Consider the following 15,228-nt stretch of genomic DNA (forward strand, 5'->3'; position numbering starts at 1 on the left):
AAGCTTCCTTGGGGACAGAGCCACAAAAGGCCCACCACAGTTTGAAGTGACCAGGGAGGTAGGGCTTGGGGAGTCTCCGGAGTAGGCCTGACTGCCAGCCTGACCCACAGCCTGGCCTCCTTGCTGGCCCTCAGCTGGGCATGCTCCTCAGCAGCCCAGCCCAGCACATGCGAGCTGGCAGCTGACGGACAACTCCAAAGGCAGGGCCTCCCTGCCTGGCCTCCGCTCAGTGGCCTGACATCCTAGACGGCCTCTGCCTTATAGAGCTTAGCACTGAGTGGTGGGGTTCCTGGGGTTCTGGTCATCCCCAGTCCCAAATCAGGAGTCGGGGTCAGAGCTGCTCAGTATCCAAGGACCCCTTACTTGAGATGAAAGCGACTATGGGCACAGTAGCAAGGTTCAGGGAATAGGAGGATCCTAGACCCTGGTGGGCAAGGTCTGGGCCACAAGTGGGAAGGGGACCAGTCCTGCATCTTCTTTCTCCCTGAGGGGACCAGCAAGCACCCCCTCACTCAGAGCCTCAGCTTCCCCATTGCTCAGGTGGTCAGTCATTCTGACCTCCAAGGGCTGTTGGTAGCATAAAATGAGCTAATTCTCTGAACTCGGTCCTAAATCCCTTCCAAATATCAAGGCAGGTTACCCGTCTTCCTAAAGCTTGTCACACTGTGGGCTTAGAGCCTCACCAGGCCTGCATGGGGGTAGGTCCCCTCAGGGTACACCCCAGACCAGCTCTGAGAAGTGCCGTTAGAGCGTGGGCCCTGGAGAGGCATGGTCAGGGTATTAAGAGAGCCTTGAGCCCCTCTTTTCTGGAGAGGCTCTGAGAGATGACCCCGAGACATTTTTCTTTCCCCTACCCTATACAGAGCAAAGTTGTACTGCTTCCCTCTGCCAACAAGGGGATGGGGCTGAGCCAGCCCAGAGTGTCCCAGAGCTGTGTAGGAGGTGCCCCCTCCATTCCAGTTCCTATCACTGCTCACATCTGTTCCTTATCTCCACTCATCCCCAAATCTTAGCCCCACCCTTGACGCTTTGACTGCTATAGTAGGCTCTGCTTTCCATAAAGGAGCCCAGGTCATCTTTGTAAAATGCAGTGTCATTATCCTTCTATCATGAGTCCATATCCTCCACTGCTCTTTGATTGGAACTGGAATCCTTCTTACTACTGAATAGCTATGTGGTCTGGCCTCAGGGGCCCTCTCTCCCTGCTCAGTCCTTAGAACACACGCCACTGCCTCTGACCCCAGGATGTTTGCACATGCTACTTTCTTCGCCAGGAGCACAATCCCGGCTTTGCTGAGCTATCTCCTCCTCATTTCTTATCTCTGAGATGAAATGCCACATCTTTGGGGGGCTCACCAATCCTCACCAATCAGTTCACCATGGATATACCATCTGGGTTCCCTTCCCAGGGTCCTCTTCAGCATCGTCACGATCTTGAAGCTGTTTTTGTGACTTCTGAAGTCTCTACCTCCTGACAGAGGGCCAGCTCTGGGCTGGTTCACTGCCAAATCCCAAATGCTAGCATAGTCGCTGGACATGCTGTGGGGCCAATAGCTTTCTCCTGGGTCTGCTGGGTACCTGCCAAAGTCTGTAGAGAAGGAGAGGCCAGGCCAGGCGATTCTGGCCCCCAGGGGGTGGTGGGCTCTGTGAAAGACCAGGGTGACTCAGTTGGAGAAGCCCCTGTAAGGGGCTTATTGCTGGCAGGGTGGACATCGCACCACAGCTCAAACGTGGGGGAAAAGGCAGCTTTCTTTTGTTCTTATGTTTGATGCCACCCTTGCTCCAGGATAGAAGGGAAAATGTGACCCAGCCCATGAGAGGTGGCTCAGGCTTTTCCCATTCAGAAGTCTTTAGGGGGAATAGTTAGGTCAGAGGGTAAGCCCTGACTCCGGGCTTGTTTTAGAACTCAGGCTGCTCTAACAAAATACCACAGGCTGGGTCACTTAAGCAGCACACATTAATGTCTCCCAGTTCTGGAGGCTGGAAGTCCATGATCAAGGTGTCAGCCAGTTTGGTTCCTAGTGAGGGCTCTCTTCCTGGCTTGCAGACATCCTCCTCCTCGCTGTGTCCTCACATGATAGTGAGAGAGTGCACAAGGGACCTCTCCGGTGTCTCTTCCTCCAGGGGCCCTGATCTCATCATGGGGACCTCCACCTTCTTGACATCATGTAACCCTATCTGCCTCTCGAATGCCCCACCTCTGAATTGCACTGGGAGTGATGAGTTGGGGCGGGGAGGACACGATTCAGTCCATGGCAGGGCTGTTCATCCCCTGCCCCTCCTACCCTGGGGTAGCCACCCTGCATCTGCACACGTCTGTCCCAGCATGCTTGGTCCTGGGCCGTGACCCTCCAGGCTGAGGGCCTGCAGTTGGGGTCGGTCCAGGTGTATTCTCTTTTCTGTAGCCAAGCAACATCTGCCCTCCTCTCCTCCAGGCCAGCGCTCCCCCCACCCCAGCCCCAGGCCAACCTATGAGCCAGCCCCCAACTATCCTGTCTACTATCCCTAGATCCCCTAAATGTACCTGGGAGTTGCATTCCATTTGGGCCCTCCAAAACCACCCTTTCTAGATATGAACCCGTCCCCTCCCAGGTCCCAGACAGCAGAACCAAGCTCTCTCTACTTTTGGCTTCTTCCCAAATATCGGTGCTGTTTTTACCCTCCCTGCCCTAGACCCCTAACTCTAAACATAGGCTGGGGGTCAGGGCTGGAAAGAGTACAGTGAAACCTAGTCATTCTGCCCAGCCTTTCTCTGTTCCCTCCTCCCTTCTGCCCCCTCCAGCTGCAGCAGGACCTCCCAGTGTCACTGTCTTCTTTGCTTCTACACCATGACTTTTGGTCAAAGGCCATAAGCCAAACTGTCTGGGCTTGCCTGTGAGAGAAAAAGCAATACTTGGGAGATTAAAAAAAAAACCCTTTCTCTCTTTTTAAAAGATTTTATTTATTTGAAAGAGAGCACGAGCAAGAGGAGAAGTGGAGGGAGAGGAGAAGCAGGCTCCCTGCTGAGCGGGGAGTCACACACCGGGCTCTTGATCCCAGGACCCTGAGATCATAATCTGAGCTGAAGGCAGATGCTTAACTGACTGAGCTACTCGGGTGCCCCCCACTTTTTAAAAAAGATTTTTTAAAAAATTTATTTGACAGAGAAACCCTTTCTCTTAAGAAAAACTGGGTTTTAGGGTTGTTGTCTCATTGTGGACAAAAAAAATCAAGTTTGACCCTCAAAGCTGGGCAAGGGTGTCTGTGTGTAGGGGTATGCACCCTGGCCTCTTCCCGTGACTTCATGGATGGCTATGATTTAGCGTGGTGACAAGTATGGCGTCTTACTGTTTTCCCCAGCACCATTCCTTTGCACACATGGGGAAATTCAGTGCTCACAAAGCTTCGTAAGACAGGGACTGTTAAGCCTGTTTCATGGAGGGCACGGCACAGTGTGGATGAGTCGGCAGGGCCTCCTGTGGGCCCCTCCCCTGTCAGTGGCAGGTGGTCCTTGGGCCTGTGGTTCCTGCTGACACCCCTCCGTTGTCTTTCAGGTCAACGAAATCTATCATGATGAGTCCTTGGGGGCCCACATCAATGTTGTCCTGGTGCGGATAATCCTGCTGAGCTATGGGAAGGTAAGTGAGCCCCTGGTGTCTTCCTTTTTTTTTTTTTCCCAAAGATTTTATTTATTTATTTGACAGACAGAGATCACAAGTAGGCAGAGAGGCAGACAGAGAGAGAGAGAAGAGGAAGCAGGCTCCCTGCGGAGCAGACAGCCCGATATGGGGCTCCATCCCCGGACCCTGGGATCATGACCTGAGCTGAAGGCAGAGCTTTAACCCACTGAGCCACCTTCCCTGGTGTCTTCCTGATACTGCAGAGCCCCTGTTCAGTGTGGGATGAGGGGGCCCTCCAGTGAGGCACAGGCCTCCTCTGGAGGCCCAAACCCCGGGGCCTGTCCCCAGCTGCCTTGTGCTCCTGAAAGAAACAAGAAACATGTGTGCCACCCCCATATCCCTGACCCCTTTTAATTCCTTGTTTTAAAATGTAGATTTTTATATTATTCGGCTGTGGGGAGGCCAACCTATCAAGAGATGACTGCCATGGAAAAGATGATTTGTTACGCACACAGGGCTATATGGGCAGGATGACAGGGTGAGTGGGCATAGGACTGGCCGGTATGGATAATTCCAGTGGGCTCTGTGCCATAGTTTAGCCGACTATGTAGGTATGTAACAACTATGTAACAACTATAGTACATCCCTGGGGGTGATGGGAGTGTGAGAGTCCCTTGAGGGAGGTGACTGGGGGTGCGGACTCTGAATTCGTTGGCTTGCATTTGGAAAGTGTTCTCCAGAGCCAGTTGCTTAGTATCTGTAGGAATTGGCTGACCCCAGGAGGGACAGTCCCTCCAGGGTTAGCATGGCCCCAGACTTCAAAGCATCAGAAACATGAGGATACTTGACCCCTCACTTCCCGCCCACTTCTTCTCCCCGTGTCCTTCTCCCCCCTTCCTAGCTTCTCTGTCCTCCTCAGCATAGCGTCTGCCGTAACTAGACTCTCTTGCCCTTCCTAACCCCACTTGCTGTCAAACTTGGAGCCGTCTTTCCTAGCAGCATGTGGGGTCTGTGCAGCAGGGGGAGAAAGACCCTAGAGACAGAGAAAGGTAAAGGGGTACAGAGAAAGGAGAGTTGGGAGGAAGGAAGGAGCTCCATGCTGGGCAGCTCAGAAGGACCTTACCCATGTTAATTCACTGAATCCAAGGGCAGATGGGGAGCTGGAGCTAGGATGATCCCCATTTCACAGATAAGAACACTGAGGCTTAAAGTGGCTTGCTGGTAATCTGGGTGAGTGGAGTGTGTCATTTGGCTCCTTGGGAGTTGGGCTTCTCACGCTCACAGCCAAATTCCAGAATCCATGGTCTGACTTCACTCAGTATGTACAAAATCAGTCATCAGAGATGGTAATTAGGTGCAGGGTTAAACTCCTCTGCTCAAAGACAGAGGGTCTCAGTCTCCAAAAATAAAATCCAACTGCACACAACTTACAAGGCCCATGGCATAAAAAAAAAAATGACAATGAAGGGCCCATACAGCTGGGTGAATTCCAGGAATAGTGGACCTTGAGCCCACTGTCTTTACCCAGAAAGCCTATCATTCCAGAGTAGAAGCCGCCACAGTGAGGGCACCAGTCATGGTCCATGTGCTCCCCACAGAGAACATAAAATATATCAAAGCAGACTGTGAGGACTAGGGAGAAATTGATGAAAACCTAACTGCAGGAATCTTTTATATTCTTTTTAAAACCTTTAACAGATTACTTTTTAAAAGGCAGAGAAGTTTCAAATAATAATAATGTATGAAGTTAAATTAGCAGTTTTATCATTTTTTTCTTGGCCCTATCGAAGTATGTGCCTTCTTTTTGAGGAATCATAGAACACTTGAAAATTACAAAAGTGTTTTAGGTTGGAAAGAAAATTGCAGTGAGTTTTATACAGTTAGAGTAAAACTGTTTGGGCTGTATTCTCTAACTCAGCACCCTAAAAATACGGTGGAGGGAAAGGATATATTAACTGGGGAAAAAATCCAGTCTTTCTTTTTCTTTTTTTTTTAAAGATTTTATTTATTTATTTGACAGACAGAGATCACAAGTAGGCAGAGAGAGAGAGAGAGAGAGAGAGAGAAGGAAGCAGGCCCTCCGCTGAGCAGAGAGCCCAATGTGGGGCTTGATCCCAGGACCCTGGGATCATGACCCCAGCTGAAGGCAGAGGCTTTAACCCACTGAGCCACACAGGTGCCCCGCCAGTCTTTTTTTATTTATTTATTTTAAAGATTTTGTTTATTTGAGAGTGAGAGAGAGCATGAGCAGGGGGGAAAGGCAGAGGGAGAGGGAAAAGCAGACTCCCTGCTAAGCAGAAGCCCCACCCCCTGCAAATGCTGGGCTTGACTCCAGGACCCTCAGATCATGACCTGAGCTGAGGGCAGACCCTTAACCAATTGAGCCACCCAGGCGCCCCAAATCTAATGTCTTTAAACATTTGAAAAATGACCGGCCTGGAGGGAGACTATGAAAGCTGCAGTTACTTGGAACACTAATGAAAATGATAGTACTAGAGATCAGAACCTATGAGGTGTGGCCAAAGCTGTATTCAGAGGCAAACTTGCAAGTGTTTCCCAGCCTACACAACAGAGAATGAATACACACTAACCTATTGCATTGACTCAGTAAGGTTAACGAAAATGTCAACAAGAACCACAAACCAAAAAAAAAAAAAAAAACCTAAGGAGAACAAAAATAAGGAAATAAGTTTCAGAAAGACAGAAATGAAGAAATTAGAACAGAAATCATCATAACAATCAACAGAGCTTTGGCCAAAGCAAACCTCTGGCATATGAATCTAGAAAAGTGGGGGGAGTACAAACTAAAAGATTAGAAAGGGTCTGCATAATAGAACCTACACCAGGGTGCTTACCTGGGCAGAAGAGGAAGTCGCCATTGTGGCATATGTGGAAGTTGCCAGACTAGGCAGCTGCTAGACCTCCACTCGGGCCCACTCCCATCAGTGGAGGAGGCCACATGCACACCCTCCTCCAGTTATAGGAGGGTTTGGGGAGGTGTGGGCACAATTATATCCCCCACTCTTTCCCTTTACTGCTGGAGGAGGGAAATGGGAAACTTCAGGTTGGCCCTGGAGGTAAAAAGAGGACTGCACGGATTATCTGAGCACCAGGTGGCAGCTTACATCCCCTCCGCCCCCGATTGCCTCCATATTGGTTCAAAAGAAAGATTTGGAAATCATGCACAGTTAATTGCTTGCTCGTGCTGGCAAAACCTCGGGTCTCATTTAGCCTAAAAGGTGTTGATTTCCCAAGGAAACAAACCCTGGTTTATTTTAACTACACCCTGTCGGGCTCTGTGCTAAACTGTCCTCACCCAAAGCTGTTTCTTCTTGTGGTTCTTCTTCTCCTCTTCGCTGCTGTGGGGCGGTAGATATTCATGACCCCAGTCCACCATTTGCAGAAGAGTCAGAACTTGAAGGTAGACAGAGATGCTGGCAAGTCATGGATTTCTTGGGAAATGAGAATATTTCAAAGCCAACTCCAAAATATGTATAAACCACGGTATGTCCCATAACCATAGTGGGAGCTCAAGTTCTCCAGCATTTTCAGAGTTCCCGAAAATTACCTCTAAATCGAGAGTCAGATCATCTATTTTTGCCAGTGTATTCTTATTCACTTCTAAGGAATTATTAAGCAAGGATAATAGAACACCATAGAAATCATCTCAGAGCACATACATAGATATACTCTGACATCCACCCAATTTACTTTTATAGCCAGTGTGATTCCTATACTCAAAGCTGCCAAAGGTAGCATGTCCAAGACAATGTACAGACCTGTCTTCCTTCTAAAAATAGATATAAAAAAATCCCAAGGCTTTAAGAGCTTAATTCAATAACGCATAAAACGAAACTCCCACCATGATAAAATAGGGCTTATCCTGGGAATAAGACAATTGTTGACTTATCAGGAAGTTCATATAGTTCATATAGTTCAAATAGTTCATATAGTTCATCACATCAGTTTGCCAAATGACAAAATTTACTCATCTACCACATACTTCACAAAGGGTTTCTATGTGCCAAGTTCTGTGCTGGGCCACTGAGGTGGTCTCTGACCTCTAGGCCTGCTTCTAGAGCAGAGGTGTAGACAGGGAAATGATTATAACAGGAGGTCAGAGACTCCTGGGGGGAAAGGTAGGGCAGGCAGGCCTCATGGAGTCAGGCCAAGCTACTGGAAGGGAGTAAAAGGGAGAAGAACCAGCGCAGGGATGTTGTTCCAGGACCCGGTGTGCATTTCCAAGACAAACCCTGGACTCCTATGTGCAGAATGCGGGGCGGGAGCTGGCTGGGGAAGGTGCAGGCACCATTGAAGATAGGTAAGCTGTGGATTGTACTGAGACCATAACCAGTGGCTGGAGTAAGGAAGACAGACAAAAGAGAACTTTCGGGGGTGTCTGGGTGACTCAGTTGGTTAAGCATCTGCTTTCTTTTCAAGTCATGATTGCAGGGTCCTGGGATCAAGTCCTGCATAGGGCTCCCTGCTCAACGGGGAGCCTACTTCTCCTCCCGCTCTGCCTGCTGTTTTGCCTACCTGTGCTATCTCTCTGTCGGATAAATAAAATCTTTTAAAAAAATAAAATAGAAGAAAAGAAAGAGAACTTTGGTAGGAGGCCAAGTCTGGAGGGCATGGGTGCTGAGTGGTTGGATGAAGATGGAGAGACACTGGGCCCTGGTCTTGGGCAGCCAGGTGCATCATGATGCCAAGCCCTGAGATGGAGAACACAGGAGAAGACGGGGTGGTGGGGAGAAAGGCAGTGAGTTCAGTTGAGATGTATTGAGTTTGAGGTGCCTCTTGCCATCCCAGTAGAGACAGCCAGAGAGGGGCTGGTGTAGGGGTCTGGAGCTTCGAGAGAAGAGCTGAGCATGGCTCACAAAGGCACCAGTGGAGCGGGGGGTACAAGGAAGTATGCTGAGTCGGGGGGCAGCTAGGAAAGAGCCCCAGGAGCCCCTGACACTGAGGCGTTGCTGGGGCAAGGGGCGTGATCTGCACAGGAGCTGGGAGAGGATCTCCTGGTATTCAGAAATCTGTGCAAACAGGTGGTGACATGACAACCAAAATTTTATTTAAAGGTGGAGAAAGAAGCACATGTCCCCAAAAGCACTCTGCCTGGCTAATTACTCGGATGTTCATAGATGTTCACACAGGCAGATAGAGGGCTTCCACACTCAAGTCTCGGAAAGGCTTATAAACGAACATAAAATGGATGCCCGGGTGGCTCAGCCGGTTAAGCTTCTGCCTTTGGCTCAGGATCCTGGGATAGAGCCCCCTATAGGGCTCCCTGCTTAGTGAGGAGCCTGCTTCTCCTTCTGCCTCTGCCTGTCAAATGAATAAGTGAAATCTTAAAAAATAATAATAGCAATTAAAAAAGAAGATAAAAGAACGTAGAACAAGTATTCTTGACAGCCGAATTTTTCAGAGGCTTTAGGACAGAAGCAAGCCCAGTGAATCTCAAGAGATGCATCAAGACACATAGTTTCTCAAACCTGTTTTTCAGTCAGTGTTCTGAGGAACCTGCTTTGGGAAATGCCGCCCATCCTGAGGCAGTCACAGTAATGTCAGCAACAAGAAGGTGACTTTGTTACTGAGGTTCTGGAAATTCTAGAATTTCCAGGGGTTCTTCCTGGGAGTGTCTTTATGACATGGAGCCAACATGGGAAAAGAACAGATAAAACCGTAAAGATTGTTTGCTGATGATCGTGTGCCTAGAAACCCAGAAGGATCCACCGTGAAGCTCTTAGAGGTAATAAAGAAGCTTAGTGAATTGGTCAAATAAAACATAGTTCTATAAAAATCACTAATTTTTGCATGAACCCACAAGGCTCCAATAGTAGGTATAATAGGGAAAGAAAAATTCCCTTGACAAAAGTAACCAAAATATAAAATACCTGGCTTGGTCCTAACAAGATCCATATAGGACCTATTGGAAGAAAATTACACATTGTTACTGGAAGGAAAAAAATAGAAATGAGGGCTCCCTGAAAGGAGACTGGGGACAGTAGAGGTATCGATTTTTCCCAAATTAATAATTGGAACTTGGATGAAATGATTCCAAGATTCATCTGGAAGCCTAAGAAGCCAGTCAAGACTGGCTGGAAAAACCTTGAAAGCTAAGCAAATAGAGGGAGATTTACTCCAGACATCTTGTGAGGTGAAAAAAATTAAAATCATACCATATCTGCATAAGCACGAGCAGATCAATCAAATGAGCTCCTTAGCTCTGAAAACACACTTCCGTAGACACCATGGGATAAATGTAAGCGAAGTGGTTATTAAGTGTCCTAAATCAGTATAGGACTGATACACATTTCATCTATAGTAAATTAAATATGTGATAAATATAGGCCAATAACACATTCCACGACTTAAACCGCAAAGATCAAGAAGCAAACATTGGTTGCCAAGGGCTCCCTAAGCATAAGTGTAAGAGAAGGAACTATAAAGGGGAAGACAGATACATTGAATACTGAAAACATAAAGCTTCTGTCAAGAAACAATTAAAAGACAAAGCCCAGGCATGAAAAACACTTGCAATATGGCAAAGATATCCTAGTACGTGAAGAGCTCCTGCAAATCATAGGAGAAACAGAATTGGCAGTGGATATCACAGTACGCAGAAGAAAAATACAAATGGCCAAAAATTAAGGGAGAAAATATTTAATTGTGCTATGAAATAAATAAAACCGTTTACCATTTTTAAAGCATCAATGTGTTAAGATTAGAAAGAGGGATTTAAGTGCTGGTTTGGGTGGATGAAGCAATACACTTTTCTGATGTGAGTATAAATGTGTACATATTTCTAGAAGGAAATGTGACAGTACTCACCACTGCCCTTAAAAAGTTCTTCATGTCTGCCCCCATTCATTCCTTTCTATGACTCTATCCCAGAGCTGTGGACAAACATTTAGGAAGAAGACAAAGGCTGTGGCCTTATTTCTGGGTATAAACCACAGGAGGAAATCTGAACTATCCACTCCTAGGGGCCTGATGAAATACATGCTAATATGTCTCTGCGGCAGAATATGGGGCCGCCAGGAAATCCCATTTCCAAAGCCTCCTAAAGAGCCCTGGGGAGTGGTTACAGCCTAAAGTTAACTTTGTTTGCTTTGAAAAAAAAGGAGCCTATAACTTAGAGTAAGAAGGTCTTAGTTTTGTGTACAAGAATCTATACAGAAGGGACTGGAAGGAGTATATCAAATGTAACTATTACTTCGGCGGTTGGCCATGGATTTTTATTTTCCCCTTTGCACTTTACTGAATTTTCTTGATATATCATGATAAGCATGTTTCTTTTAAAATAGAGCACTTTGAATTATGAAAAGATGGTTTACATTTTTTTAGAGCATTTAAAACTGGTAGAGTCCAAGTAATCCCATTGAACTGAATGCACCCGATTAGGGTCTCTAGCGGTATGCCTCAGGGCTCTGACATGTCCAACATTTTACTCCTGATTTGAAGGAGAACATAGAAGGGACTTCCTGCTTTCACTTGGCACCTCCTCTCTATGGTGGCTTGGGGACAGGTGGGGAGGGGTCTGTGTCCTTCTGCCCTCAGGATCACTATCTTCCTTTTTCCGTGGTTGGGCCCAGGGACTCTGCCACCTGCATGCTTAGGGGACCTCTGAGCAAGCCATCTGGGCTGGAATGCAGGCTGCCGCAGGTGTGTGGCCTTACCTGCAGGTGAGGCCAAATCACCTTATGGCCGAGGCCCATCTGGCCATGCCCCTTACATGCTGCCTCATGGGAAGGGGTTCTTCCTTGCCAGGGCCATGTGTGTACCCCCCGCCCCCAGCCGAGTCTTCCATAGGCAGAGTGGGGAGTAAGGGGAGTGGGCATGGACACCAGTGTCAGGCTACAGCCTGCTTTTCCCAGGGACATATGGGGAGGTGGGCAGGCCGCAGCTGGCAAAAGGGGTGGCTGGACCTCACCTGGGCAGTAGGGCAGCCTCAGTGAGACCAGGACTAGTAGAGTGGAAACTGAGAGGGGCACAGGGGGACCTGTGCCCCTCCCAGCCCCCTGACTTCACGTGGGAAGGAGTTTAGGAATTAGAAGGGAGAATCTGGAGTGCGGTGCATACTTTCAGAGCAAAATCCAGAGGGCCCACTGTGCCACAAGCTCAGCAGACAGGCCTCAGACCTCTGCCTATGACACTGGAGGAGTCAGGATAGAGAACGTAGCAGAATCTGGGGGATTGCCCATTCGCAGTCTCCTCAGCCTGGCCCTCTCCGGGCCCCTGGGGATACAGCTGGGCTGACCAGTCTCCTATAAGCCAAACTCACCCCACGCTCTGCTTACCTTGTCCTGCCCTACCCTGCCTGTCCCCTGGAAGCCCTTGGGCCCAGGTCAGGCCCATGAGGCTGTGTTGGAGGTCTCTGGGAGAGGCTGGTGCCCATTGTGTATCCTGGAGGATTCCAGAAAGTTACGGGATCTGACTGATGCTCAGTCCTCCTTCAGCTTCCATAATGTGGCTCTTGGTTTCCTGAGGGAGGACACCCAGCAGCAGGGCAGGCAGGGAGATAGAGTTAGGAGGACACAGCTGGCCAAGGAAAGGGGGGCTGGTGCTACACAGGTACTCTGATGTGAGGGAACTCAGGGGAGGCCCCACCTTCTGGTCCAGGGTTCCTGGAACAGGGTGTTCAGCCTGGACACAGAGCATTAGGAACCTAGGGACTGTGCAGCGTGCCTGGCTACTGGCTCTGGTCTATTGAAGTGAGCACAGTTGTGGGCCACAGGACTCATAGCAGCGGCCACAGGAAAACAGGGCCCATCTCACTGACCTGGAGCCATTGGCCAACTCAGGAAAGTGACCATCCAGGGCCGAGGTTGCTGAGCTAGACACAGAATACCCCAGCCCCAAAGGTCCATCACTGACCGATACTCCTGGAAAGTATATTTCAAAGGAATTATTAGAAAAGCAAAATGTGACAAAACCAAGATTTACAAAAAGACCCAGCCCAGACATTTTATTATTAAATTCCGTTCACATAAAATCACACCATCAGATTGTTAAAAGAGTTCTCCTTTTGACACTTCTCTTGTTGGTGACAGTTAACAGGGTATGTCCACCGGTCGCAGGCCCTGTTCTGCACAGCCACCCAGGGGTGAGACCCTGTTCAGAGGTCTCTGTGGGGTGTCATGGGAGCTGAAGGAGTAGGTCAATCTGGGTCCCCCGTGCTCTCCAGGAGTGGAGCGTGAGCTCCTCGTAAAGGCACCAACGAAAGAATATCGTTTCAGAGTCTTGAGGGAAGTTGAGCAGGGGGTGGCCCTGGATGGAGTGGCTGGGCCCATGACCTCCCAGTAGGGAGGTCTGAGGAACAAGAGGCCCAGCATTTGTGTCAGAGGGAATGGGTTCTCCTCATTCAGGGAGAAACCAGGCAAGGCTTCTAGACTGGGGGTCTGGAGATAGGGTTTGTCTCATCTGCAGGTGTGCTCTGGTGAGCTGCTCCTCAGGGAACTCCTGTTCCTGGCAAGGAGGGAGAACCCTATCCCTGGGTGGGTTTAAGCATCAGGCAAGCCATGATGACTGTAGCCAGGACCACTGTGAGGAGAGGGGATGGAGCAGTGCCCCCCAGAAACTGGGGGTTCTCAGCCAGGGCTATGGGCTAAGGGAGACTTGGGGCAGAAAGCGACCCCTGTATTCAGATCCCATTATTCATTCTAAATTATGATGGGTATAGACCAGCTTCCCCAAGCCTGTCCTCAGACCCCACAAGACTCCAAAGGGCATAAAATCGTTAGCATTTACATGAGTGACATGTTGTTTGTCTTCCAGCTTATGAGAAGCCTCCGAGTTATCTCAAGTTTTTCCTAAGACAACATTTTTTTCCATTTCTTAAAAAAAAGAGAGAGAGAGAGAGAGAGACAGAAGAAAGGAGATTATCTTATTTTATACAACATGCCATCAGCCAGGGAGCAGACCATCAGCAACACTTGAGGGTTGCATAGCAACTGGCTTTTCAATTGATTTTTTTGAGAAGGCACCAAAGCTACTGAACTGTTCTCATTTTAAATATTTCCTAGGATGATGGAAATCAAAGCAAAGGGAAATCAGAGACTTGGGGATAATCAGAGAAGAACATAAGGTATCTGGTCGTGAAAGACCCAAGTGAAGACCAAGTACAGAGTGCTTGCAGGGATTTTTCAGCATTGGAGGGAAAGAAATTCAGGCTGTGGATCCCTTAGCGGGAAACGAGAGAAGAGAGTGCTGGGGCCAAGGGGTCTGTGTCCCAGGGCCTAGTGCCACTGTCCTTACTATGTGTCCTTGGCCATTGCTCACCCGTGCTTGACCTTGGCTGTCCTGTTGGTATGAGGGGGTTTGGAGCACTTCAGGGACAGTCCCCAGTCTCCCCAGAGTCTGGGTCCCATGCCCCAACCTAATGGTGGTTGGCCCCTATCGTCCCGGTCTACCTCCCGAGCCAGTCGTCCCAGGCTGCAGAGAAGCACAAGGATTTGCAGGGGTTGGGCCCTGTCCCTCGGGGTCCTGCCATGGCTAAGCTTGGGAAGGTTCATGCTGAGAATCCTATGCAGGCAGCTTGGCTTTTCTCTGGAAATAACAGGCCTTCATGGTATGGGAGTCCCAGGCACAGAAAGAAAGGGCTTGCCTGTCTGGCCTGTTGCCTGTCCAAGATGCCCATCCTGGTGAGCTCTGAGCTCACTTCGCCCACACAGAACATCCACGGGGCAGGCGCATGGCCACCCCCACCTGACAGTGGGGTTGCCAGCTCCAGGGGCCGGGTGTTCTGCAGACGTTACGCTGTGGGGAGCTGTTTTTCTCTGAGGGGGCTGCAGTGCTCTTATTCCACTGGCTGGGGCGTGCAAGCCCCAGGCTCCTTGCCCCTTGCTTCCCTCAGGTGCTTCCCCACGGAGGGTGATTTTGGCATCACTGCCATGGGATGCCAGTGGAATTGAACAGTACAGATTGGGGTGCTGCTGAACATCCTGCAGTGCACATGACAGCCTCCACAACAGAAGTACCTGACCCCCAGTGCCAAGGTCAAGAAGCATGCTCCGCTCACCTGAGCCCAGTGGGCCCTGTCCTTTTGCAGGTCTGGGCTCTGGGCCCACTGTCCGGGGACGATGAGAAGGCTTTGGTGGGTTGAAGCCCAATTCCCTGGAACATGAGCTGCAGGCATCCCCTAAAGGTGGGCTGGCTCTCCAGGGGACTGGCATCAAGCCTGCATCTTTATCATCATTGCCACCATAGCGACAGGGACAAGGAACATTTATCGGTGCTGACCGTCACTGACAGAGCCTCTGTGCTCCTGGCTCTGCCCTGTGGTTGTACCCATTCTGCAGATAGGGAGCTCAGCACAGTGAGGTAACTTGTCTGAGAACACACGTGGAAGAGAGATGAGCAGGTCTCCAACCCCAGGACTCTCATACTGCCCAGGTGAGCCCCACCTGTCACCTGCATGTGCCCTGGAGAGCTGCTAGACAGCTTTGGGGTTTGTGGGGACTCCTGATATGTGGCTGCACCAGGATAGCGACCCCATGGTTGGGTTCTATTCCAGCCTGCTGGACCGGCCTCCAGGCTACTGGTCCTTGATGGAAGGAGGGAAGAACATAAATCATTCAGTTCATTCAAGGGCAAACTGGAAATGTCAGAGAGCAATGATTGGAGCAGAACT

The 15,228-nt window shown here is 49.4% G+C and overlaps 1 protein-coding gene across 1 annotated transcript in view; it reads left to right on the forward strand.

Moving 5' to 3' along the window:
- Positions 1-15,228, forward strand: part of ADAMTS2 (ADAM metallopeptidase with thrombospondin type 1 motif 2) — a 219,276-nt gene that overhangs the window by 143,566 nt on the left and 60,482 nt on the right. The window contains exon 5 of the mRNA XM_044262614.1: positions 3,534-3,617. Within this exon, the coding sequence (XP_044118549.1) occupies positions 3,534-3,617 (84 nt within the window). The remainder of the gene's footprint in view (positions 1-3,533; positions 3,618-15,228) is intronic.

Source organism: Neovison vison, chromosome 1, assembly GCF_020171115.1.
Source record: "Neovison vison isolate M4711 chromosome 1, ASM_NN_V1, whole genome shotgun sequence".
NCBI lineage: Eukaryota > Metazoa > Chordata > Mammalia > Carnivora > Mustelidae > Neogale > Neogale vison.